The 27,966-nt window shown below is 34.8% G+C and overlaps 1 protein-coding gene across 2 annotated transcripts in view; it reads right to left on the reverse strand.

Moving 5' to 3' along the window:
* The window catches only part of LOC114328178 (uncharacterized), an 86,322-nt gene that overhangs the window by 18,079 nt on the left and 40,277 nt on the right, over positions 1 to 27,966 (reverse strand). The window contains exons 2-3 of one of the 2 annotated variants that reach the window (XM_028276958.2): positions 18,234 to 18,443; positions 3,268 to 3,525 (exon numbers count right to left, since the gene is read on the reverse strand). In XM_028276958.2, coding sequence (XP_028132759.1) covers positions 3,268 to 3,525; positions 18,234 to 18,443 — 468 coding nt within the window. The remainder of the gene's footprint in view (positions 1 to 3,267; positions 3,526 to 18,233; positions 18,444 to 27,966) is intronic. The other variant, XM_050653384.1, reaches the window with a different exon arrangement.

The raw sequence follows: 27,966 nt of genomic DNA on the forward strand, positions 1-27,966 counted from the left end.
ATGGCCCTCCATCATCTGCGATCTTGCGCTTCGATTTGCCATTGTTGTACCCCAATCCTAGATAGATCGGTTTCAACATCATCCTTCCATCTTCTTCTGGGACGGCCCACTGATCTTCTACCGTCTGCTCTCTCGAAGAACACTGTCTTTAGCACTCTGTCTTCCTCTGATCTTACTACATGACCTGCCCATCTTATCCGATTAGCTTTTATATGTCTGACGATGTTTTCAGTACCATATAGAGTCACCAATTCAGCATTGCGGCGCCTTCTCCACTCTCCTGTCAATTCATCTCTTTGAGGACCAAATATCATTCTGAGGACTTTCCTTTCAAATATCAGCAATTTATTTATTTCTCGCTGATGTAGAGTCTATGTTTAACTTCCATATGTAACAACTGGGCGAATAATTGACATGTACAGTCTTAATTTAGATTGTCTTTTCAGCAGCTTAGATCTTAATAATGATGATAGGGAGTATAATGCTCTATTTCCCGCAGCTATTCTTGCTGAGACCTCTTTTTCTATATGATTGTCCTCTGTGATTACTGCTCCCAGATATTTAAACTCTTTTACTACTTCAAAGTTGTGGTCATTAATAGTTACGTTCTGCCTAACTCTTGGTCTTGGATTTTTGGTCACCAGCATATATTTCGTCTTCTCTTCATTTATTCGAAGGCCCAGGTTACCTGTTTCCTCCTCGAGCTGTGAAAACACCTCTCTTACGTCTCTTGTAGAATGAGCGACTGCATCTAGATCATCGGCAAAGGCCAACAATAGTTTTGATCCTCTATTTGCGAATCCCCCTGTTAGTTCAGACGATATTTTACTTATTGCGTATTCTAAAGTCAAATTGAATAACAATGGTGATAAAGGGTCTCCTTGTCTAAGCCCTGATGTTATACTAAATGGCATCGATGTTCTGTTTTCTATCTTTACCTGTGCATATGAGTCTGCCACGCACATTTGAGTGAGCTGCACTAATTTTCTTGGTATTCCCATTTCTAGCATTGCTAGCCATAGTCTGCTTCTTTTTATCGAGTCATATGCTTGCTGGAAATCTACGAAGATTTGGTGTACATCTCGGTTGAATTCCCAGTTTTTTTTCTAATATTTGTTGGATGGTAAATATTTGATCTATTGTTGACCTTCCACTTCGAAAGCCCTATTGGTAGTCGCCTAGAATATCTTCCGAATACGGAGTGAGTGTCTTTAGTAAGATAATTGATAGAATCTTATACGCTGTACTAATAAGCGATATGCCTCTGTAGTTTCGGAATGGCTCTTTATTTCCCTTCTTATGTATGGGTATTATAACAATATAGAATATATGACAAGGAAATTAATAGAGGAGTACAAAAAAGGTGGTTTGGAAATAAACATAAAGAAGACCTAATATATGTGTATCGGTGGGACACAGCAGGACCTTACACTGGGGAATGGCGAAATTATTAAACATTGCGACGCATATAAATACCTTGGTATGACCATCACACAAGAAGGAAGCGTAGACCGGACGATAGAAGAAAGAAACAACCAGGGAAGAAAAGCAATTACCCTTCTCAATAGCATCCTCTGGGACCAGTCAATATCAAACAACAACAAACATAGAATATACAATACAATTGTTAGGAGTATAATCACTTACAGCAGTGAAGTATGGCAAATAAAAGAAAGATACAAGAGAAAACTTGAAGCAACAGAAATGGATTTCTGGAGGCGCTCAGCAGGAAAATCAAGATTAGAAATGGTAACCAACAACAGAATTAGGGAAATAATGAATGTGAAACACACAATAGTAGATGACATTAGTACCAAACAGCTTAGATGGTATGGACACGTACAAAGAATGTCCGAAGAACGACTCCCGAAACAAATCCTAACGTGGACCCCTCATGGTAGACGAAAAAGAGGAAGACCCCGCCTGAGTTGGAGAGAAGGCATAAATCGAGAAATGAGAGAAAGAGAATTGGATGAAGACCTTTGGATGGACCGAAGTGAATGGCGACTAGGCATCGGAAGACGTAGGAGAACGTTTTAAAACCGATATATATATATATATATATATATATATATATATATATATATATATATATATATATTCATCGTCTTTTATGAAGACTTTGAAATTTACATTTTCGCGTCCGCTACGGAAAAGATTTCTTCTGTATACCAGAGAAATCTTTTCATTTAATTCATATATATATATATATATATATATATATATATATATATATATATATGTATGGGTATTATAACGCTTCCATTCCATTCTCTAGCCATTTTCTGCTGTTGCCATACTCTGAGAATAATGCCATACAATTTTTGATGTAAAACGTTTCCTCCTTTTTTTTATCAATTCTCCCTGTCCCATATATATGAGATTGTAATATATGTATGTTTTAACGAATTGGTACCTAATATCCAGGAAATAGTTTTATTAATCAAAAGGTGTTTAATTTTCAGAATTGCAGATCTTGAGTATTCAATTCCAGCTCGGATTTCAACTTCTGCGTCTATATCTTGGATTTTCCATGAACCAAAGTATTTAAATTTATTGACGTCTTTTATAGGGAAGTTATAAATTTGAAAGTTAGCTCATAGATTTGGTCGTTTAAAACGAAATCTGAAGTTTGAGCAATGATTAAATAAGGACTTCTAATAATGATCATCGGATGTAGTAGTGAAACTGAAACTGATCAAGCAGTAAGTGGTAGTTGTAAAATGATATTGGCCATATAACTAATAGGCACACATTTACAAATAACCTGACGAGTTTTGTTTTTTGAATCAACATACATTTTGAAGTAAAAACTGTATGTAGCTGTAGCTAGTCTATAAGGGCGCAACACAGCCACTTGTGGTCGCCACCGACTTCAAGTAGCGAGAACCGGCCGCCGCTTTAGCTCATCGCTCAAAGACTACTGGGAACGCAATGTGTGCGTGGAGTCAATTTAAAATACATACAAACCTCAGTCAGCAGCGTGTAGCAGCCACCGGTGGCGACCACAAGTGGCTATGTTTGCGAGCGACCTAAGTATATTATTGAAGCTTTTTATGAGAAAAAACTATGAATGATAGTCTTTAGTCTAAAGACAGACTTTAGTCTAAAGACAGATTAATAGTGTTGTATACAAGAAAGTTAAGTTTGATTTTATATTATTATATTGTCATACTAACGTTTAGAGGAACTACAATTTTAATTTGTTTAAAAAGACTAGTACTAAAAGATTTAAGTAAATAATAAAATTTAGAATATTTTACTTACTTCTTGATGCAGCAAAATATCTGGAACGGCGCCAATCGGAACAGCAACAGGATTAGAATAGGCCACGGTAGCGGCTGCAAGTTTCTCATTATTTGCTTTGATCGCTGCGTATTCTGCAATATGTTGTGCTTTGGCTGCAGCTACGTCAGGATCATCTTGAGGTAAGTTGGTTGCGGCAACTCTAAATCCGTGAATGGGATCTACCATATATTCAACTGTTTGGAGTTGTCCATTTATATCTATATATGAGTACCCGCCCTGCAAAAATAATATAGAGAGATTTGGTCTAAATAAACATTAAGCAATAAACGTCAACATAATAAACAATAAACAAACAATTAAACAATTAAAATTTTTATGATACCATCAAAATGTAATGGTAGGGGAGCGAAGTGTGCTAAATTTGCAGTCACTCGAGCGTTATGGGGACCTATTGGGTTGTGATTATTAGGTCCTAAAACCAAAAAAGGTAAGTAAAATTTTCCATTTTAGTGGGGACTTTCCATTTTTTAATTTAATTTTCCATTTCCAACAATCGTTTTTCCCGATTATAGCGTCATCTATCCATAATTCGAAAAAATGTCTCGAATCATCATCATCATCATCAGTGGCGTTACAGCTCTTTATGAGCCAGAGCCTTCTTCAGAACAATCCTCCATTCGCCCCTGTCTCTGGCAACTCTTCTCCATGCTCTAATTCCAATAGATTGTAAATCAGTTTCTAGGTTGTCTTGGTACCTAAGTCTCGGTCTTCTTCTTGCTCGTTGTCCTATCGGCCCTCTTCGATCAAAAACTTTTCTGACTATGGCATCTTCCTCTCGCCTGATTACATGACCCATCCATCTAAGGCGTGCTCCCTTAATGAATTGTACAACGTCAGGTTCTCCAAAATTTCTATACAACTCAAAGTTGTAACCCCTGCGCCACAAACCTTGTTCTTTTATGCCACCATATGTTCGTCTTAGAATTTTTCGCTCGAAACGTTTGAGCAGTTCTTGGTCATTCTGAGTAAGTGACCAAGTTTCTGAGCCATATGTTAGCACTGGTCTTATTAGTGTTTTGTAGACCGTCAATTTAATTTTTCTTGGTATTTTTGAGGCCATCTGTCTTCTTAAGCCATAGTAGCACTTATTGGCGAGCACTATTCTTCTTTTAATTTCTTCACTGACATTGTTATCTTTAGTTAGCAGCGAGCCTAAGTATATGAAGGTGTCGACACCTTCTAGTTCTAGGTCGTCAATTATTATTCTTGTAGGTGTCGGGTTGCTTGACCCAGTGCAACACATATATTTGATCTTTTGAATATTTATATTTAGCCCCATTCTCTATGCAGATGCTCTTAACGACCGAAATGCTTCAGTCAGAAATTCTTTAGATCTACCTATGATGTAAATGTCATCTGCGTATCCGACAATTTGTACTGATTTGTTAAAGATAGTACTATTCGTATTAATTTGGGACTTTCGAATTATTTGTTCTAATGCCAGGTTAAATAAGAGACACGATAGTCTATCACCCTGTCTCAGTAAATTTTTGCAATGGAAGGGTCTTGAGAAATCGTTCTGGATCTTTACCACGCTCTCTGCTCCTGTGAGCGTATGTCTCGAATAAAAGTTGCTTATTTTTACGTAAAAACTCCAAATCTGCAATAAAAATTTAAAAGTCCCATTTAAGATTTTAAAGTAACCCGCCGTCCACCTCCGTGGGGGGTCGTGTTTGGTACCATTCGATAGATTTTTCAAAAACATTTTGAAAGTGTATTTTTAGTTTTTCGATCTGACGTTCATTTCGCGAAATATTCGTTTTTTTTTGTGAAATTTTGTGACTCACCCATTTCCTTACGCCCCGCTCAAATCGTCAGATTTTTTAAATATACACTCTTTTGCATGTATAGTCCCTCCGCTATAACTTTTCCTACACGGTGGGATTCATTTTCAATCAAATTAAGTCAAAACATAAATTGAAACGAACGTCGATGTGTATATACATTTTGTATACTGTATAGTATATACTACACACATCGGCGTACGTTTCACTTTCTGTTTTGACTTAATTTGATTGAAAATGAATCGCGCCGCATGGAAAAAGTTATAGCGGACGGACTATACTTAACTTACCTTACCTTAATCTGACAATTTCGAGTATTTTTAAGGATAGATTTTTTTTCGGGCCCCCCTTAACGAACTTCCCTGTCTTAAGAGCCAATATATGGTAGAGGTACATCTGCAGGGTAGCAGGTTTCTCCCCATATGATAATCTGACGCGCTCGAGTAACTGCAAAAATCCCCGCTTGGGCTCCCCTACCATAACAATATTTTAGATTATATTTGATGAGAAGCAATTATGTTACAATATCTTCTAACACCGGTGAAAGCTGCCAAAAAGATATAAAAAGTAGAAAATATTACCTCAGCAGAAAATAAGAAAAATAATTGCAAGAAGAAAAAAAATTTTGCGATATACATTTTTTTTAAATCCATAAAAAAAATTATCTAGCGTATATTGTACACGTGTGACAGTCCAGAGGTAGAACAAAACAGTATTGCCACCTTCGCGGATGATACAGCCATACTAGCGATTAGGAGTCACTACTGAAGAAGCAACTGATAAGCTGCAACTATCAGTAAATACAGTACATATAGGTCTGGATCCCGCGTATGAAAAGAAAGTTGATTAATAGCAAAATAGCAAGCTTACAATTTGTTAATAGCTTAAAGGTTTCTAGTCGGATAAACTTTGATATATGAGACCACTGGAACAGGGGCCGTTCTAATTGTGGAACAGGTTAAAAATTTGGAACGATCAGACCACGAAAACGACACATATATTTTGTCCGACAGAACATACTTAAACTCTCCGAACAGAGATTAAACTCTCATGCAAAAATCAGACTGCTATTTATCACCTGTCATAATTCCTGTCATTTGACATATTCTACATGTTCCACTTATTTAAAAAGCCCATTTGGTGATAAATAGCAATCTGATTTTTGCATGAGAGTTTAATCTCTGTTCGGAGAGTTTAAGTCTGTTCTGTCGGACAAAATACATGTGCTGTTTTCGTGGTCTGACCGTTCCAAATTTTTAACCTGCTCCATAGTTAAAACTTCCCCTGTTACAGTGTTCCCATATATCAAAGTTTTTCCAACTAGACACCCTTAAGCTATTAACAAATTTTCAGCTTGCTATTAATCAACTTTTTTTTCACACGCGGGATCCAGACCTAATATATGGATCAGAAAATGGCTAATAGAATTAAATGAGATTATTAAATTTATCATTAACTTTACAAATTAAAATATTGAAAATTTCCCAGCTAGAATAAATAATGATACCCAAGTTCCTTATTAGTCCAGAAAGCCACTGCGCATCCGCTAGGAAAAATATTCTAATTCGGACTTTTTGCACAATCTTACTCAAAAAGGACCCCTTTTTAACAAATTTGCATGTTGCCAGGACCAAAAGTTGGTCAAAAATTTTATAAACGTTTTTTTTTTGTTTTTTTCCTAAAATTATTTTTTTTTGTATGGAACAAATTTTTTTAGGTTTTTTGGATCATTCCAAACAGAAAAGGTCTTTGGTGACTTTTCTCTAAAGTTAATAGTTTTTGACATATAAGCGATTAAAAATTGAAAAATTGCGAAATCGGCCATTTTTAACCCTCAAAAACTATGTGAAAAATTAAAAATTTGAATATTGCCAAGGTAGGTAGACATTCTTTAAACATCGATTGATGAAATTCCGAAGAGTTTTTTGCAATACAATATTCAAAACTCCTTTGTTTTTTAATTGCTATTCAAGCGTGCGCGACACTATTTTCCACCGTTGCATGTGTATGCAGTATGGTGCAAATGAAAGGAATAAATTCGTTATTTCGTAAACCGGCGACTTTAACCCGCCATTACACGCGCTATGAGGGAATCCCTCACCATATTTGTTTATAACCAATGAAATTGTGTAAACTAATACGATAACCTTAAGCACCCAGGAATGCCTTTAGCATGGTTCATGAGAGGGTATGAAAAAGTTATAGAATATTTCTGGCGGTCAGTGTGCTGTGTGATAGTTGAAAGAAGAGACATCCCTCTTCAAGTGAGGGAATTCCTCACTGCGCGTGCACTCACGGTGAAATCACGTTTCTGTTATCTCAAAGAAACTTTTAGGTTTTTATTTAATATTTAGGTAGGTTTAATTAAAATATTATTGTTTGGATTAGGTTAGGAACAGTGGCACACCGAGTGGGGGGTTTAGGGGTTAAAAGCCCACCCAGAGCATATAGAAATATATATAAAAGAAAGTAGGAAAATGTAACTTGTCTTTCACAAATAATACAAAAAACTTTCGGTGCCCAAGCTAAACCCCGCTCCCCCCAGAGGAAAATTCTAGGTGCGCCACTGGTTAAGAACCCATTTTTAAATTTACCTATTCTAATTGGGAAATAAGCCACAATTTAACTTGAAAATTTGATTTTATTGACGTTTCGAATTCCACCTCGGACGTCGTTATCAAAATACAAAATATTAATAGTTAATTACATAAAAACCACAAAGAAATAGCTTCAGAACGGTTGTTAATTTTAATTTGTATTTTTAGTAAAATTAATTCGCGCAAAGAACGTTAATTTCTTCAGTGACTTGCTGAAATTGAAAATTAAGAAAACTTGCTTTTGATCTATGTATATTATTTTTACTTTTGTTTTGTTAAATTAATAAAAAAAGTTGGTATACGAGACTTTCTATAATATATGAGTACAACCCATTTTATATTTATACATGTTGACATTCATTCTTCTTCGAAATAAGTCGAACTTATGTAGGTGAGGGCGACGCTCATACGCGTGCAACCACGTCCGAATAGAAGACGCGTGTAACGGCGGGTTAAGGAAAACTCCCGAAACAGGTCGATTTTTATTTTTAACTATGATATTGTGACATATATGGTATACTAGTGACGTCATCCATCTGGGCGTGATGACGTAATAGATGATTTTTTAAATGAGAATAGGGGTCGTGTGCTAGCTTATTTGAAAGGTTCTTCAATTCTCTATTCAGTAATATAAACATTTACATTATAATTAAAAATGAATAACCATTTTCAATTTCGTTGCAAAACGAAAATACAGCCGAACCATATTCCAGTCCAATCAGAGAGTGCTGCAAGCACCTCTACCGGTTTCGAAACTTATTAGTCTCTCATCAGGAGGCACATATGCTGCTCTCCCTGATCCAACCAAAACAAACCCCAGCGTGCAGTCCCGAATTGCAACGAACGAAATGGCATAGATGCCCTAGCGGCAACTGCTAGCAAAAGACAAGTTTTCACTCTAATGGCATATAGCATATCCCACCAGAATGAAAACAATGGGAACCTTCTCTGGTTACACCTCCGAGGCTTCTACAATTTGCAAGCCGTACGGATGCTGAGACTAAGGAAGATGAGGGAATCCTACAATTTACAATTCACGTCCCATCTGCTCAGCGCGGTTGTCTTTTGCTAGCAGTTGCCGCTAGGGCATCTATGCCATTTCGTTCGTTGCAATTCGGGACTGCACGCTGGGGTTTGTTTTGGTTGGATCAGGGAGAGCAGCATATGTGCCTCCTGATGAGAGACTAATAAGTTTCGAAACCGGTAGAGGTGCTTGCAGCACTCTCTGATTGGACTGGAATATGGTTCGGCTGTATTTTCGTTTTGCAACGAAATTGAAAATTGTTATTCATTTTTGATTTACAATTACTCTGTGTGGAGTATGAAGGGAACCAGTCTCGTTGGAACTTTACCGCGCTGAGCAGATGGGACGTGAATTGTATATTGTAGAAATCCCTCATCTTCCTTAGTCTCAGCATCCGTACGGCTTGCAAATTGTAGAAGCCTCGGAGGTGTAACCAGAGAAGGTTCCCATTGTTTTCATTCTGGTGGGATATGCTATATGCCATTAGAGTGAAAACTTGTCATTTACATAATTATTTATACAGGGTGTCCAATAATTTATTTTTTTGTCAATGTGCCAAATTATTTAATTTAATAAAAATTTTTTGGACACCCTGTATAAATAATTATGTACATGTTTATATTACTCAATATAGAATTGAAGAACCTTTCAAATGAGCTAGGACACGACCCATATCCTCATTTAAAAAAATCATCGATTACGTCATCCCGCCCAGATTGATGACGTCACTAGTATACTATATAGGCCACAATATCATAACTTAAAAATAAAAATCGACCTGTTTTGGGATTTTTCCTTAAAGTGGCCGGTTTACGAAATAACGAATTTATTCCTTTCATTTGCACCATACTGTATACACATGCAACGGTGGAAAATAGTGTCGCGCACGCTTGATTAGCAATTAAAAAATAAAGGAGTTTTGAATATTGTATTTCAAAAAACTCTTCGGGATATCATCAATCGATGTTTAAAGAATATCTACCTACCTTGGCAACATTCAAATTTTCAGCTTTTCACATAGTTTTTGAGGGAAAAAAATGGCCTATTTCGCAATTTTTCAATTTTTAATCGCTTATATGTCAAAAACTATCAAGTTTAGAGAAAAGTCACTAAAGACCTTTTCTGTTTGGAATGATCCAAAAATCCTAAAAAAAAATTTTCCATGCAAAAAAATAATTTTAGGAAAAAAACAAAAAAAACGTTTAAAAAATTTTTGACCAACTTTTGGTCCTGGCAACCTGCAAATTTGTTAAAAGGGGTCCTTTTTGAGTAAGATTGTGCAAATAATCAGCATTGGAATATTTTTCCTAGCGGATGCGCAGTGGCTTTCTGGACTATATGCAACCTCAGCAAACTATTAAGGTATCACCCTATACGTGAGACTGCACTTGAACGTCCATGTCAAAAAGGAAAGAGAGGAATTTGATATAAGATAGAAGATTTGTATTGGCTGATTGAAAAGATTCAACATTATCAATTCACAGTAAATTATCTATTTACAAGCAAGTACTAAGGCCAGTAGTATGGGTATATGGGTGCCAATTCTGGGGCTGTACCAAAATTAGTAATCTACAGATCATCCAGAGATTTCAAAATAAAGTACTGAGGAAAATTGTTGATGCACCTTGGTATATCCTTAACAGCAACGTCCACCATGGTCTGGATATGGGTACTGTGGCAGAAGTAATCAAGAGAACAGCAGCAACTCATGAGCAGAGACTGCGTAGTCATGTGAATGTCGAGGAAATCCAGCTCCTTGACAACACTGATCTAAAGAGAAGACTGATAAGAACAAACCTATTTGAGTTAGTGTAAATGTGTAACAGTTTTGTGTAAATAGCAGAGTATAGTGCTGCGATGTTATTGAATGTTAGTTGTGTGAATTGGTGGATAGATAAAATAATAAGAGTAACGCATAGGGAAGTCCTTAGATTTAAGTATTTGTTGTTTGGTAATTTATGTCAAGAAAGAACAATTGATAATTGGTCATTTGGTCATTTGTGACCAGATCGCAGTAATACTGCAAATGCTGCACAAGTATCTAAAAAAATCCTGCCACTGGCAAGTTTAGCAAGCCTGAAAGGATCTGTAAGATTTCGTTTTTGAAAATAAGGCCTTGGAAAATAAGAGGCAGCCTCGGTGCTGTAGTTACAACTAGAAAAGTTCAGTCCGCTGTACGCTTATTGTGTCCCGGAGAATAAGCCAAGCATGTCTTCAGTGAAATAACTAAAGCTATTACTAAATACATAAGTTCCAAATAATAAATAAGTAATTGTTAATTATTATTTTTAATATTATTTATAGTTCATAATAGATCTTTGAAGCGATGTAAGTTGTGTATGCTTAATACAAAAATATTAATTAATTTTATAATTAACAACTGTCAGCAAAGAATAAAAGGTGAGTTTATGGCGCCTAGAAAATAATTACAATATATTGACTAAGATATTAGACAAAGAAAATTCCTACAAAACCAGGTAGGTTAAAACGTGTTGAAATAATACCACGTTTCATTATAATTTTTATTAGTTTTTTAAAATTTCATATCATGGGCCTGATTCTAATTCGTTTCGAGGTCACAATTTAATTTCGACTCCGCCATGATGGTCGCAATTTATAGCGATTCTTATTCATTTCGATATTAGTTGCAACTGGGGATATTAACGTTATCATTTTGACACTGCTCAGAATTTGGGTTGGACCTCCTGTTTATTGGATTTATTGGCTAAAATGCAACCACCGCAACGTTTGTTGAGACTCTGGGCAAATTATCGAGAAAATATCATTTTTGGAAAAAGTTATTTACCAGCTATTTTATTGTTAAAGTCGAATCTTAAGATTGCATTAGTAATATCGGGTATGACAAGTCCGCAGAAAGTGTGTTATTTTATTTATAAACAAATTAGCACTCCTAAATATTTTTTTTTCAGTTAGTGCTCTGTAACTACTAAGATTTTTCCTTTAAACCAAAAACACTCAAATAAAAATTCACCGTAATCTAGTTCTGCACAAAGTTATTTTTTTTTTCAGATTTCCTTCAACAAAAATATTCTCAGAAAATCCGAGTTTTCCCAAAAAAATTTGCAATGTTCAATTAAAATTTTAGGGAAGTAATTATTTACCAATAATTAAATACATTGGTGACATGAAAGATTTTTTATAGTAGAGTATCAGGAGGCCAGCGACAATCTAATTAATAGTTTAGGAATAATTAAAATGTTAATTAAAAAATTTCGGTCGAAATAATAACCAGAAAGATTATGATACACCAGAATAACTATGATTTTCGTATAAAAAAGCACTATTATACCTATTCAACGTACCTTACAGATATGAAATTGGACTATTTGAACGGTCTTAGGAATGTTATAAAGAAACAATTTTTTGGCTTATAAACAAATAGAACCCCTCAGAAAATATTAGATTAAATTAAATTAAGTTAGCGCTAAAAATGGCACAGCATCTGTGTGCTGTGTGCACAATCTAATCTTCGAATTTGGACCTCATCAATATATCTAATATAATTACTTACTGTGGCATCGGCATGTGGTAGAGCATTATCTCGCATTAACATGAATCTATCATATCCAATGTAACCAACATAATATGGCAAAACATGATCTCGCGGGATGTTTTGAACGTAGGGTAAGAACAACAAGTGCGTCGCGGTGGAGGTGGAGGTCGCGGTCGATGCCGATGTCGATATCCATGTAAAACAAACACATTGCAGTGAATGGAAGAGAACAGAGCAGGTAAGCCGCGGTGGAGGTTTAGCGCGATGCCCTCCAGGAGGTTTACATCGATGCTTTTGAAAACAAAATGAGTTTGTTTTATATGGATGTCTACTGCGCGACCTACAAGGAAGCTTCCCTGTGATTGGTCTGATCGAAGCCAAGTTGTAATTACCTGCGCTATCTGAGTTGATACTTTTTATATAATCCCTTTTTTGTATTCAGTTTATTTTTGAATTTTCTAAAGTAATTAGATACAGTAAATTTTTGAAATATGAAGGAGGATCTAATTATTTACAACTGACATTTCATCACTATCATCACTTGACTGACACAACATCGCAAAAGCACAGTCTTTTTGTCATTCGAATTTCATTAAACTACTTCACTTGATAGTGGTTCTTGCTCGACTGACAACGCAAGGGACCTACTTGCTATGTGCTGTCGACATCAACCGCGACCTAACTAGTAGCATCTACCGCGATCTACACCTCCACCTCGACCCACTTGTTCTGTTCTTACTAGAGTCACCAGTCATCCGTCCCATTTCACAAGTGCGGTGCATCCCTCCCCAAAACATGATGCCACCATTTCCAAAACTAACGGTCTGGGACAGATTGCAAGATCGTTCTACAACTCTCCTGTAGACGTGGTAGACGCAAAAAAACATTTTTCCAGTTGTCGACATTCCTCTGAATATGTGTTTTGCAAATTCTAAACGACAAACTTTATGATTTTGGGGAAGACGTGGAACTTTGATAGGGTATCTAGGCTTTAAGTTTTCTTCTTTTAGTCTTCGTTTAACTTTTTTTGAACAACATTAACTTGACAAAAGAAACAAGTAAAATCCTTTATAAAAGGTATGTTTGTTTAATTCCCTAAAAAGGGCTACATCACAGAACCAGTTTTCGATCGGATGACCGATTATCATTAGTAAGTGCTGACGCGATGCTGACATGCTAACTACCAAAATACAAAAATACACTGGTAAAAACCCTTTAAAATTGATCCATCATGAAAATATAGATTAAATTCGTGAACTTGAACATGGATGTACAAAATATCCCATGTAATCTGCTCGAAATACCATTTGAGCCAAATTGACTTGTTCACATGTTGAATAGATGATGGCAAGTGGCCATATCGTATAGAGCGATTTCTTATAGAATTAAGAACCAGAAAACGGTCATCAATTGTGGTTGTGCACCTTGGGTATCCTTAACCAGGCGTTCGTACAATAATTCCTATCTCCTGGTACCTTTTTAAAGTATTCGAAACTTTCGAGATTGACTTCTCCTGTGTATATCTGACTTTTGTGTATATTCTTCCTCGTAAAAATTATAATCTATGCTATTTGGGCTTCATCGCAGTGTCGAATTGGTGGCATACTTGTTTGAAACATACTTAAATTGGAACAATATTTAATTAAACTAAAAATAACCGAATTACTATGGTTTGAATTTGCGTGAAGGAGGTTTTTATGATAAACTGCAGGAATGGCACTAAACGCCAAATAAACGTCAACATACTTATTTCAAACCAATTAGTACATCGTCCGGCCTGGTAGTCTAAGAGCTAGTGAACCCTCCTACTAACGGTCTTCCTGTAAGGCTAGAAATTTGTATAGTGATAATCCATGGCACACCAAGGCTAAAAACCATGATCTGACAGTAGTGATGTTGAAAAAGTAACTATTCGTTACAAAATACTCGTTACCGAAAGTAACGATTACTATACAGAGAGGTAAATCGTTACTTTGATTACTCTGATTACTTCGTTACTTCGTACCAATCGTATTAGAGCGAGTAACGATTATTGTATCTACTTTGATTACTCTGATTACTTCGTACCAATCGTAACAGAGCGAGTAACGACTATTGTATCTACTTTGATTACTTTGATCACTCTGATTACTTCGTACTTCGTGAAGGTCGTTAATTTATCGGAATACCTATACAAAATACCTATTCGGAACACCAGCAGTGGGCAGCATTTGGAAAACTGAGAGAAACTTTTAAAAGTGAGTTACCCACATGTCTAAAGAGAAAGGTATTCGATCAGTGCGTCCTCCCAGTCTTGACGTACGGATCAGAAACACTTACCTTAACTAAAGCCTCGGCTACCAAACTAAGAGTCACGCAGAGAAGAATGGAGCGGTCAATGTTAGGAATAACTCTCCGAGACAAAATCAGAAACGAAGAAATCAGGAGAAGAACAAAGGTGACTGACGTCATCGAGAGGATAGCCAGGTTGAAGTGGAGATGGGCACGACACGTAGCCAGAATGACACATGGGCGATGGACGAAGAGGTTATTGGAATGGAGGCCAAGAGAAGACAAGAGAAGCGTCGGTCGACCGCCTACAAGATGGACTGACGACTTAAGAAAGGTAAATAAAAACTGGATGAGGGCGGCGCAGGATAGATGGGGTTGGAAACGAGAGGAGGAGGCCTATGTTCAGCAGTGGACTTTTGAGGCTGGATGATGATGATTCGGAACACTTATACAAAATTCGATTCTCGATATGATTACCGGTACTCAAATGCAAAAGGAACAAAAGTAATCATAGTAATCAAATCATTTTTATCCCTTAAATAGATTGGTGAAAGTCGTTGTTATATCGAAATACCTATACAAACCTACCTACTGAGAAATACTATTCTCGATATGATTACTGGTACTCAAATACAAAAGTAACAAAAGTAATAATAGTAATCAAAATAACGAATAGTGTAAATGATTACTTTATTACTTTATACAAAAGTAACGATTTGTAACGAATACTCGAAAGTAACTATAATCAACATCACTACCTGGCAGGCATCAGCCCTGCACGTGTATCTACCAGGTGAATAGAAAAGTGCATAGTTTAGGGGAAAATAAACTTTCTCCTGTAAAGTTTAAATTTAAGTATGTGTTTAAGTAAGTCATTTAGAACAAATGTGTACAATGCCAGGCGATTCTGAACAGTATAAGACCTTGCCAGGCGAGGGGGAAGATTAGGGTTTTTTCCTAAAATTATTTTTTTTGTATCGAACAAAGTTTTTTTTAGGTTTTTTGATTCATTCCAAACCGAAAAGATTTTTAGTGACTTTTCTCTTAGGTTAATAGTTTTTGACATAATATAAGCGATTAAAACATTTAAAAATCGCGAAATCAGCCATTTTTAACGCTGAATCGGACATTTAACTAAAAATTTCAATATTACCAAGGTAGGTAGATATTCCTTAAACTTCGATTGATGAAATCCCGAAGAGTTTTCTGCAATACAATAGCGAAAACCCTCTTGTTTTTAATTTGCTAATCAAGCGGGCGCGACACTGTAGTATAACTGAGGACGTTTGAGTTTGTATAAATTCATTATCTCGAGAATGGGCAAATTTGAAGAGAAATCCTCGGACAGATCCATTTTTATTTTTAAATTAGGACTTTTTGGCATATGCATATAATACTAGTAACGTCATCCATCTGGGCGTGATGACGTAATCGGTGATTTTTTTGAATGGGAGTAGGGGTCGTGTGAAAGCTCAATTGAAAGGTTATTTAATTCTCTATTCAGAAATATAAACATTAACATAATTATTTATACACGATGTACAAAAAAAAGTTTTTTGTTAAATTAATTTACACAAAAAAATGTTTGCACACCATTTGTATAAATAATTAGGTTAACGTTTATATTACTGAATAGAGAATTAAATAATCTTTCAAATGAGCTATCACATGACCCCTACACCCATTCAAAAAAATCATCCATTACGTCTTCACGCCCAGATGGATGACGTCACTAGTATTATATACAGTATGTCCCTGTAAGTTTTATCCACATGGAAAACTTTTTTATTATTAATTTTACGAAAAAAAGTTATTCTTTATAAAAAGCTCTGCATGGTCCAAAACCTAAGATTTAACCATCAAATATCAAATTTTTTGAATATTATACGAGGTATGTCAAAAAGTTTGAATTTCACTCAAGAGTAAAGTAGCTTTATTTTTCACAATATTGAAAATTGCTATTATAAAAAGTTGTTTGGAATTAAAAACTGCATTCTAGTATGCAATTACATCCTTCTAATTGATAAAATTTTTTTTGAAAAATTATGGATGACCAACATTATTTTCAGTTATTTTAATTCAGATAACTCTTTGATTATTAATTTTACGAAAAAAGTGATTCTTAATAAAAAGTTCTGCATGGTCTCAAATCTAAAATACAACCACCTTATGTCAAATTTTATTAATTTTATACGAGGTATGTCAAAAAATATGAATTTCGCTCAAGAGTAAAATACGTTTATTTTTCACAATATCGAAAATTGTTATTATAAAAAGTTATTTATAACTAAAAACTGTGTTTCAGTATTTAATTACAACCTTCTAATTGAAATATTCTGAACTATAAAGGTACTTTACTTTTGATCTAAATTTATCTTTTTGACATACCTCGTACACAATTGATAAAATTTGATATAAGATGGTTGAATTTTAAGTTTTAGACCATCCAGAACTATTTAATAAAGAATCACTGTTTTTCGTAAATTTAATAATAAAAGAGCTATCAGAATTGAAATAACTGAAAAATAATGATAGTTATCCATAATTTTTCAAAAAAAAATTAATTAGAAGGATGTAATTGTATATTAGGATATAGTTTTTAATTCCAAACAACTTTTCATAATAGCAATTTCCAATATTACGAAAAATAAAGCTACTTTGCTCTTGAGTGAAATTCAATCTTTTTGACATACCTCGTATAATATTCAAAAAATTTGATATTTGATGGTTAAATCTTAGGTTTTGGATCATGCAGAGCTTTTTATAAAGAATAACTTTTTTTCGTAAACTTAATAATAAAAAAGTTTTCCATATGGATACAACTTACAGGGACATACTGTATATGCCAAAAAGTCCTAATTTAAAAATAAAAATCGACCTGTCCGAGAATCTCACTTATTCTCCCATTCCCATATGCCCATTCTCGTGATAATGAACTTATGCAAACTCAAACGTCCTCACTTATACTACAGTGTCGCGCCCGCTTGATTAGCAATTAAAGAACACAGGGGTTTTCGATATTGTATTGCAAAGAACTCTTCGGGATTTCCTCAATAGACGTTTAGAGAATATCTACCTACCTTAGCAACATTGAAATTTTCAGTTAAATGCCCGATTCAGGGTTAAAAATGGTCGATTTAGCAATTTTTAAACTTTTTAATCGATTATATGTCAAAAACTATTAACCTAGGAGAAAAGTCACTTAAGAGCTTTTCTGTTTGGAATGATTCACAAAAACTAAAAAACTGTGTTCGATGCAAAAAAATAATTTTAGGAAAAAAGCCTAATCTTCCCCCTCGCCTGGCAAGGTCTTATGCTGTTCAGAATCGCCTGTCATTGTACAAATTTCTTCTAAATGACACGTACTTAAATTTAAACCTTACAGGAGAAAGTTTATTTTACCCCTAAACTATGCACTTTTCGATTCACCTGGTAGATACACGTGCGGGGCTGATGCCTGTCAGGTCATGATTTTTAGCCTTGGTGTGCTATGAATTATCACTATACAAATTTCTAGCCTTACAGGAAGACCGTTAGATGGAGGGTTCACTAGCTCTTAGACTGTAGTATGTGAGTAACAACAGTAATGCAAAACTATTTTGACATGAAAGTGACCACAAAAAAATTAGAGAATTACAAGATATTCGATATTTTTGTCCATGTATATATATTTATTTAAAATAAATCCGGAAATAGGACAGAGTTTGAAATTATAATATTGTAATATATCATACCCTTGTTACTCCCTTATCCGAAATTTCGCTTTTCACAACAGTAGGCGTTGCGTATCCATAAACATAGTGACCCAGCTTGTCTTGGGAGTGGTAGAGTGAGAGAATGGGGTGGTAGTGAGGGTCGAGACCGAATTGTGTAGCTACTTGTGAATTAATGTCGGATGCGGTGCAGATGGTCAGCAGGGTTGACCCAATAAAGAACGGGAAAAACTGAAAAATAATTACAACATTAACATAAACATGTCGGAAGTAATTTCATACAATAATTACAAGTCATTCACGAGTATGTAAATATGGATTTATAATATTTTATTATAGTTAAAATACATTTTGGAAAGATGCTAAAATTATAACAGAATCTTTCTTTCTCCCCTTCCTTATACCTTTCCAGATGTTGGATTTGGGTTTAGTTATGCTAAATATTCACCCATCTCTTTCATTCTTTTCTGTCTTGTGCTATTATTTTCATTTCTTAAAGCATTTTCTGTTTAATCTTTTCCGCATCTACTACTTGATGTAGTTATTCATTTTTTCCTCGGTCTCCATTTTTTCTGTTTTGTGATATTTCTTGTTTTACGAATTTTTCTCGTTAGTCTACTGGGTTTTATTCTCATCAGATGTCTATATACCATTTTAATTGTCTCTTTATTATTTTGTTCATTATTGCAGGGGCGTAATTTGATAGGGGGCAGGGGGGCACTTGCCCCCTAACCCTGAAAATTACTGATATTTACAAAAAATAGATCAATTTTGTATTATGTTGGCATATAAATGTATTGTATATATAATGCTTGCCCCCCCTATCAAAATTTCAAATGACGCTCCTGCATTATTGGTTTCTGTTTGGTTATCCCTTTTATTGTCTCATTTCTTATTCTATCAGTGGCTCATCGACGGAGGCGTAATGGGAAAATTCCCCCCTAATAAGGTCCAAAATTAAAGAAAAAAATTGTTAAAACGTTAAAATATATTAGCTGACATGAAATTTACATCTCAGATAGAAAAATTCAACTCAATAAATACGCTAGTAACGAACATTAAAGGAACTGGCATATAAGTTATTATTTATGTCTTTTCTGTAGTTTGGGTTTATTTTTTTTATGACTTTTGGTTGGTGTTTCATGGGAAGTTCGGCCGTAAGGCAAATTTTCCCTCCCATGGCGAATCTTTAATCTGCCACTGCCACTATCCTATTTGGTCTTTCCGACTATACTTCATAGATGTCTCAGCACCATTGCATTTTTCCTACTATTACGTATATGCTTTTTCTGCAGAGTCCAATTTTCACTTGTACCTATCAGTGGCGTAGCGTAGTGGGGGCGGCCCGCCCGGGCGGCACTTTTTAGGGGCGGCAAAATTTAACAATAAATAATAAAAATATTTTGTAAATATTTGGACCATTTTATATTTTTATCGCAACTACAAATTCGGACCGATTGAAAGGAGCACGGAATTTTTCATTACATACTTATATTTTGTGACGAATTCGGGGAATTCCTTTTCTTTGAATGATATTTTGTAGCGACTGGCAACAACGTCTATAGTCTATACTGACTGAAACGGGAATTCCCCGTTTATGACTAACCATCAGCACAACTTTTTTCGGCACTTTAGAACGTTGCCTATTCTTTTTTTTTCATCGACACATCGTTGGGACGTTCTGATAGCAGCTACAGGCAAAAGAAAGATTCAAGACACGCGGTGGAGTGCAAGGGGTGATGCCGTAAATGTGACATGGCATCATTACAAAGACATTCTCGTCACTTTGGAAAAACTGACAGAGGCAGGTGAAAGCTTAAACACTAGGACAGATGCAGGTGCTTTACTAGTTTCGATGCAGTCATTTTCCTTTCTTTGTTTTTTGGGCCTGTGGCAACCGGTGCTACATGAAGTGAATGATGTACAAAAATACAAACAAGGGGACTTGACATAAGATTGTGCGCTAAGAAAGTAAATGCTTTGCAGATGATATTGACAGAGAAAAGAGAGGAATGGGCAAATGGCGCTGTAGGTTATGCAAAAATATGTGTGAAGAACTTGGAATTTCCATAAAACCTCGGAGGCGCATAACAAGAAAGCATATTTTCGATGACGGAAAAATGAGTTAAGACGAAAGCTGTTTTCTTCGTTAGTTAGAGTTATTGTAGAAATTCGTGAGCATTTTCAACAGCAACAGAATTTAACGGATAAGTTTGTTTATCTAACGCCTGCTATATTATTAGATCCAGACAACACTGAATGTAATCTAGACTACGCATCTGACGAAATTGACGAGCAGGGTTTCAATCTGGAAAAACTTCGACTGCGGACTTTCGTTGCTGCTACAGGCAACGAAATTGATTAATACAGATTCACTTGAATTATTTAAATTTATTGTTAAATCCAAGCTGAAAGATACTCTGTCCAATATTTTAATAATGTTCCGAATATTTTTCAGTTGTTATAAACAATGCCAGCTGTGAGAAGAGTTTTTCAAAATTGAAAATGAAAGTTATTTAAGATCGACAATAATAATAGGTACTCTAAGGTCTAAGACTAACTAATTTGGCTATTTTGTCTATTGAGCAAGAGGTGTGTGATGCGATAGACATTTATGGCGCAATAAAAGACTTTGCTCTTAAAAAAAGTAGACGTATAAATTTTTAATTGAAGACGGAAGTTTTGTTTTTAATTCTAACAAATACTCATATTACTTTTCAATAAAAATAAAAATATAACATTATAGTATCGTTCTACATATATTCTATATTCTATTTTTTTTAATTCTAATTAAAAATTGATTTTAAATTTTGTCGATCGTCAAGGTGTACCTAATCTTAAGTGATAGGTACCTAAGTTATATCAATGTATCTAATTGGTTAAAATAAAAGAATTTTGGTATTAATAAACGTGATTGTAAAACTTAGATAAACTTTTTTATTTAAAATCTAACCTGTATAATGCAAAATAATGATGACTGTTCTCGCCGAAAAGTTCTCTATAATTAATATATATATATATATATATATATATATATATATATATATATATATATATATATATATAATGTTATACAATAAATTGAAATACCTAAATAAGAGGGCGGCATAATTGTCTTCCGCCCCGGGCGGCCAACACTCACGCTACGCCACTGGTACCTATATATGTAGTATCGTCGATATCACAATTGAGGCGCTCAGAGCAACAGTTTCTTAACCCACAACCCTCAATTTCACCAAAATGCTTTAATTACAATAACGTTATCCCTTATTTAGGTATTTTCAGATCCAAAGTGACTCAATCAACCAAGTGGATTGTGGGTTAGGCCACTATTGCTCCGAGCACCTAAATTATTGTAATAGGTTAATTTTTTTTCTTTTTTGTTTTTTAGGGCAATTCTTTTTTCTCAGAAGTGGCGTTAGCGCGTAGTACAGTTTGTTCAATTTTTTTGTTCTGTTTGTTACTTTCAGGTCTATTTTTGCATAATTTTCCATCAACTATTTCTAGTTAATGGAAAGATGGAAATTTCCAAAGTCGAAATACAGGGCGAACAATCACAGGCATTTGAAACGCATGTTGGGCTGCGACAGGGAGATGCTCTGGCGTGTCTCCTCTTCAACATAGCTCTGGAAAAGGCGGTCAGAGATGCCCGAATAGACAACAGAGGAAATCTTTTTAATAAATCATCACAAATTTTGACGCATGCAGATGACGCGGACCTAGTTGCCTGCACAACACGCAAGCTCGAAAAAATGTATACCACCTTTTCAAATGCCTCAAAAAATGTGGGCCTACAAATAAACGAGGAGAAAACTAAGATGATAGCATTAACACCAAACAATAGAGCCAGAAACGTCGGTCACCAATTCACGGATGATAACTATACCTTTGAAGTGGTGGACAAATTCACATACTTAGGTTCCCCGATCATCAAGGAGAACGTCATGGCGGAATAAATCAAGCGAAGGATAATCCTAGCAAACAAATGCTATTTTGGAGTGAGTAGGCTATGAGAAACAGAAACTTAAGCCAAAAAACAAAAATAACCATATTATACAAAACCCTTATACAACTAGTGTTGTCATAGGGATCAGATACATGGACCATCTCCAAGGCAGATAAAAACCTTCTGCTTATATGTAAACGAATGATCCTGAGAGGAATATTTGGTGGCATCTTTGAAAATTGTGTTTGGAGGAGGAGATACAACTACGAGGTATACCACAGATATAAACATATATTTGATGTAATTGATGGATTCGACCGTTACTTGATGAAAGTTCATTTTATCTAACAATGAAACACTAAAAACGTTTGTTTTCTATATTTTCTTCTTCTTCTTCTTAACGTGCCCAATCAAGTCCCCTTGACGTTGGCGATTAACATGGCGAAACTGTCTCTGTCTCGAGCTATTCTAAATAGTTGTTCTGCTTTCTTTATTCCTGTCCACTCCCTGATATTCTTCAACCAAGAGGCCTGTTTTCTACCAATTCCTCTGCTTCCTTCGATTTTACCCATCATAATAAGTTGAAGAATATTATACCGGTCTCCCCTTACTACGTGTCCAAAATAGGCCATAATAGTTTATACTATCACAACATTTATTACAACTATGTGACTACAGCCGTTTCGGCAGAGTGCTTTTCTCAAGTGATTTAGTTTACTATGTGTTTGCCTTTTAAAGTCTTTAACTGAAGAATTTGAGGAGTGGGGAGCTGTTTGTTATATTAAGAACAATAAGATCCACTACAGAGTGGTGTTTATAAACTAACTTGTGGCGACTGTCCGAAAACTTACATCGGTCAAACTGGCAGAACCTTTAACAAACGGATACAGAACACAAATGGGCTTTCAACAATAGAAAAACAGACACTTCTACATACGCACTTCACCTTTTAGATCATAATCATTCTTTTAATGAACAGTTTCGAATTATGCATACTCGAAATAAAGGCCTTAAGCTATCTTTATTAGAATCTATGGAAATTAATAAATTGAAAAATACATATATACTTATGAATGACCAACTCGAGACAAACAGCTCCCCACTCCTTAACCTCTTCAGTTAAAGACTTTAAAAAGGCAAACACATAGTAAACTAAATCACTTGAGAAAGGCACTCTGCCGAAACAGCTGTAGTCACATAGTTGTAATAAATTTTGTGGAAGTATAGAAAACAAACGTTTTCAGTGTTTTATTGTTGAATATATTTGGTGGTAAAGACGTAGAATCTCTTATCAGAATAGGAAGACTAAGATGGACAGGACATCCAGCAAGATCACAGCAGAACAACTCTCCTAGAAGAATCCTTATGTCACAACTCAGATGAAAGGATGGTGTAGATGAGGATGGGAGAAAAATAGGCGCAGCAAACTGGCAACGGTTGGCAATGGATAGGACTGACTGGCGTAATAGACTTTGAAAGGTCGATGCTCTTTCATAGGGCTGTAGAACCATTGATGATGATAATTTCCGGTTGAGTATTTTTGTATTTAATATTTTTTCATTTTCTTAATTTTCGCCGACGACCATTATTTTACTTTTCTCGATGTTATTAATTTGTTTATTTCCAGAGTTCATATTTTATGTTTTTTTTCATAAGTTTTTGCATTATGTCACGGAATCTGCTATAAGGACTATGGCATCCGTATGCAATGAGGCTTCTTTGAGACATTGATATTGAGACATTGATTTTAATTTCTTCCGTGGGCCCGTCTGTGGTTCTTGTTCTTGATTTGTTGAAGCTATTGAGCTATTTGGTTATGATTCTATATGTCTGATTGTTTGTGTTTCTTTACAAGGAGAGTGAGAAGGTCCTTCAATTGTACCCTGTCGAATGCCTGATTCAGATCTACAAAGCATGTAAACATAGGCTTGTCGAATTATATTGATTTCTCAACTAATTGTCGTATTATGAAAATAGCGTCTATTGTAGAGCTATTTGGGCGGAAACCCTGTTGTTCTTCCGATTTCTTGTGTATTTTTTGGGATAGAATTTTTGTCAATAGTTTTGATGTTGAATTAAGCAGTGTAATTTTTCGGTAAATCGTGATATCGTATATGGTTTTATCTCGTTATTTTATACTGTCCGAATAAAAAACTATTAATGCCTATGTTAAATAATACCATTTTTACGAATTGTATGGAAATTTTTACTTTTTTGCATCGATAAGAGTCAGGTTGTATTATTGCTACCGGTTCAGAATTAATTTCTGTTGCGGTGCATCTGGCCACTGGGGACTACCCCAATCAATACCGCTAATAACTGCAACAGAATTCGAACATTGCTACAATTATTAAGCGATTACGGGAGTACTGGCGCATTCCTGTGGGAATTTTCATATTCCAATGACGATAATCACAATTTAAATTTATATCCTGAAAATGTGAGAATGAGAGAGACCGTTTAACTAAGATATTTCTAGTTAGTTTCTGTGACAATAATTATAGTTACATTAATACGTCTAACAATAAAACACTGAAAACGTTTGTTTTCTATACTTCCACAAAATTTATTATAACTAAGTGACTACAGCTGTTTCGGCGGAGTGCCTTTCTCAAGTGATACAGTTTACAATGTGTTTGCCTTTTTAACTCTTCAACTGAAGATGTTGAGGAGTGGGGAGCTGTTTGTCTCGAGTTGGTCATTCAGAATTATATCTGTATTTTTCAGTTTATTAATTTCCATAGATTCTAAAAAAGATAGCTTAAGGCCTTTATTTTGAATATGTAGAATTTGAAACTCTTCATTGAAAGAATGATTATGATCTAGAAGGTGAAGTGCGTATGTAGAAGTGTCTGTTTTTCTATTGTTGAATGCCCTTTTGTGTTCTGCTATCCGTTTGTCAAAAGTTCTGCCAGTTTGACCGATGTACGTTTTCGGACAGTCACCACAAGTTAGTTTGTACACACCACTCTGTAGTTGCTTTCTCTTTCGGCTTTTATTGTTCTTAATATATTTGCTTAAGTTGTTGTTAGTTCTGAAAGCTGGTGTTATTCCTTTCTTTTTTATGTATCTGGCTATCTTTGTTGTTATCTTGCCAGTATATGTGAGAGAGCAGAAGGTACTGGGTTCTTTCTGTGGTGGTGGATACACTAATTTCAGGGCTTTCTTATGGAGTTTTTGGTTTAAAATTTTGTTAACTGTTTGTTCGTTATAGCCGTTGTTTGCTGCTATTTGTTTAATGATGTTTAGTTCTATCTCGAAGTTATTTTTTGTCATGGGAATTTCTGTCAGTCTATGTATCATGCTATGGTAGGCTGCTAATTTGTGTTGTGTAGGATGGGATGATGAATTGTGTATAGTTGTGTCAGTATGGGTAGGTTTATGGTATACGGAGAACTCATGTTTGTTGTGTAGTCTGGAAATCGTTACATCTAGAAAGTTTATGGAGTTATTCTGTTCTGTTTCTATTGTAAACTCAATATTATTATGAAGTGAATTAATATATGATAGAAATTGGTCAAGTTGTCTGTTAGTACCTGTAAAGCATACTAGTATATCATCCACGTATCTCCACCAATATAAGAACTGTTTAAATACGGGATGTTTAGAAATTGTTGTTTCAAGTTGGTTCATAAATATATCTGATAGCAATGGGCTTAGAGGGTTACCCATAATAAGTCCTGCACTGTTGTTTGTGTATATTTGATTATTGAATTCAAAGTAGTCTTGATTTATGCAAATTTCAAGAAGGTGTAAAATTTCAGATGCAATGATCGGATTTGTACTATTATGGTCTAAAAGATTTTTAACTAAAACAAAAGTTTCTGTAGGAGGAACACTAGGAAAAAGATTTTTTACGTCAAATGAAATTAGTCTGGAGTTGTTGGGCAATTGAAAATGTTGTATTTTATTAACTAGTTCTAGTGTATTTTTTACGGTGAATTTAGGTGAAAATTTAGTGTATTCTGTAATAATATCTGACAGTTTTTTTGAAAGTTTATATGACGGAGCTGTATAAAAAGAAACTACAGGTCTTATTGGGTGGTCAGATTTGTGTAGTTTAATAAAAGAGTATAATTTAGGAGGTTGTGGGTTTATAATATTAAGGTATTTCTGTTCTGTTGGATTTAGTATTGATTTTGAATTTTCAATGGCTAGTTTAATTTGTTTTCGGTATTTTTCTGTGGGGTCTTTGTTTAGTTTTATACTGTTTTGGTTAGTTAAAAATTCTATTGTTTTGTTATTATAGTCTCGTTTGTCGATAGCAATAGTAGTGTTACCTTTGTCTGCTTTTGTAAATATTATGTCATGTTTTATTGATTTATTTTTAATTGAAACGGATATTTGGTTTTCTTTGAAACAGGAATTATTAGTTTCACTACATACATCAGTAATAGATTTTGAAATGATGCTTTTTTCTATGTTTTTGGCAGTTTTGTTTAACGCTACTTCACATTCTACACCTAAATATTCTAAATTTTTTTGATTATTATGTTGAGGCAAGTTGTGCTTGAATCCTTTCTCTAAAAGTTCTATTTCACTATTATTGAATTTAGTGTCTGTTAAGTTTATAAATCTATTGAAAAAACTATGATCATTGCATCTGAAATTTTACACCTTCTTGAAATTTGCATAAATCAAGACTACTTTGAATTCAATAATCAAATATACACAAACAACAGTGCAGGACTTATTATGGGTAACCCTCTAAGCCCATTGCTATCAGATATATTTATGAACCAACTTGAAACAACAATTTCTAAACATCCCGTATTTAAACAGTTCTTATATTGGTGGAGATACGTGGATGATATACTAGTATGCTTTACAGGTACTAACAGACAACTTGACCAATTTCTATCATATATTAATTCACTTCATAATAATATTGAGTTTACAATAGAAACAGAACAGAATAACTCCATAAACTTTCTAGATGTAACGATTTCCAGACTACACAACAAACATGAGTTCTCCGTATACCATAAACCTACCCATACTGACACAACTATACACAATTCATCATCCCATCCTACACAACACAAATTAGCAGCCTACCATAGCATGATACATAGACTGACAGAAATTCCCATGACAAAAAATAACTTCGAGATAGAACTAAACATCATTAAACAAATAGCAGCAAACAACAGCTATAACGAACAAACAGTTAACAAAATTTTAAACCAAAAACTCCATAAGAAAGCTCTGAAATTAGTGTATCCACCACCACAGAAAGAACCCAGTACCTTCTGCTCTCTCACATATACTGGCAAGATAACAACAAAGATAGCCAGATACATAAAAAAGAAAGGAATAACACCAGCTTTCAGAACTAACAACAACTTAAGCAAATATATTAAGAACAATAAAAGCCGAAAGAGAAAGCAACTACAGAGTGGTGTGTACAAACTAACTTGTGGTGACTGTCCGAAAACGTACATCGGTCAAACTGGCAGAACTTTTGACAAACGGATAGCAGAACACAAAAGGGCATTCAACAATAGAAAAACAGACACTTCTACATACGCACTTCACCTTCTAGATCATAATCATTCTTTCAATGAAGAGTTTCAAATTCTACATATTCAAAATAAAGGCCTTAAGCTATCTTTTTTAGAATCTATGGAAATTAATAAACTGAAAAATACAGATATAATTCTGAATGACCAACTCGAGACAAACAGCTCCCCACTCCTCAACCTCTTCAGTTGAAGAGTTAAAAAGGCAAACACATTGTAAACTGTATCACTTGAGAAAGGCACTCCGCCGAAACAGCTGTAGTCACTTAGTTATAATAAATTTTGT

This window comes from Diabrotica virgifera, chromosome 6, assembly GCF_917563875.1.
Source record: "Diabrotica virgifera virgifera chromosome 6, PGI_DIABVI_V3a".
Classification (NCBI taxonomy): domain Eukaryota; kingdom Metazoa; phylum Arthropoda; class Insecta; order Coleoptera; family Chrysomelidae; genus Diabrotica; species Diabrotica virgifera.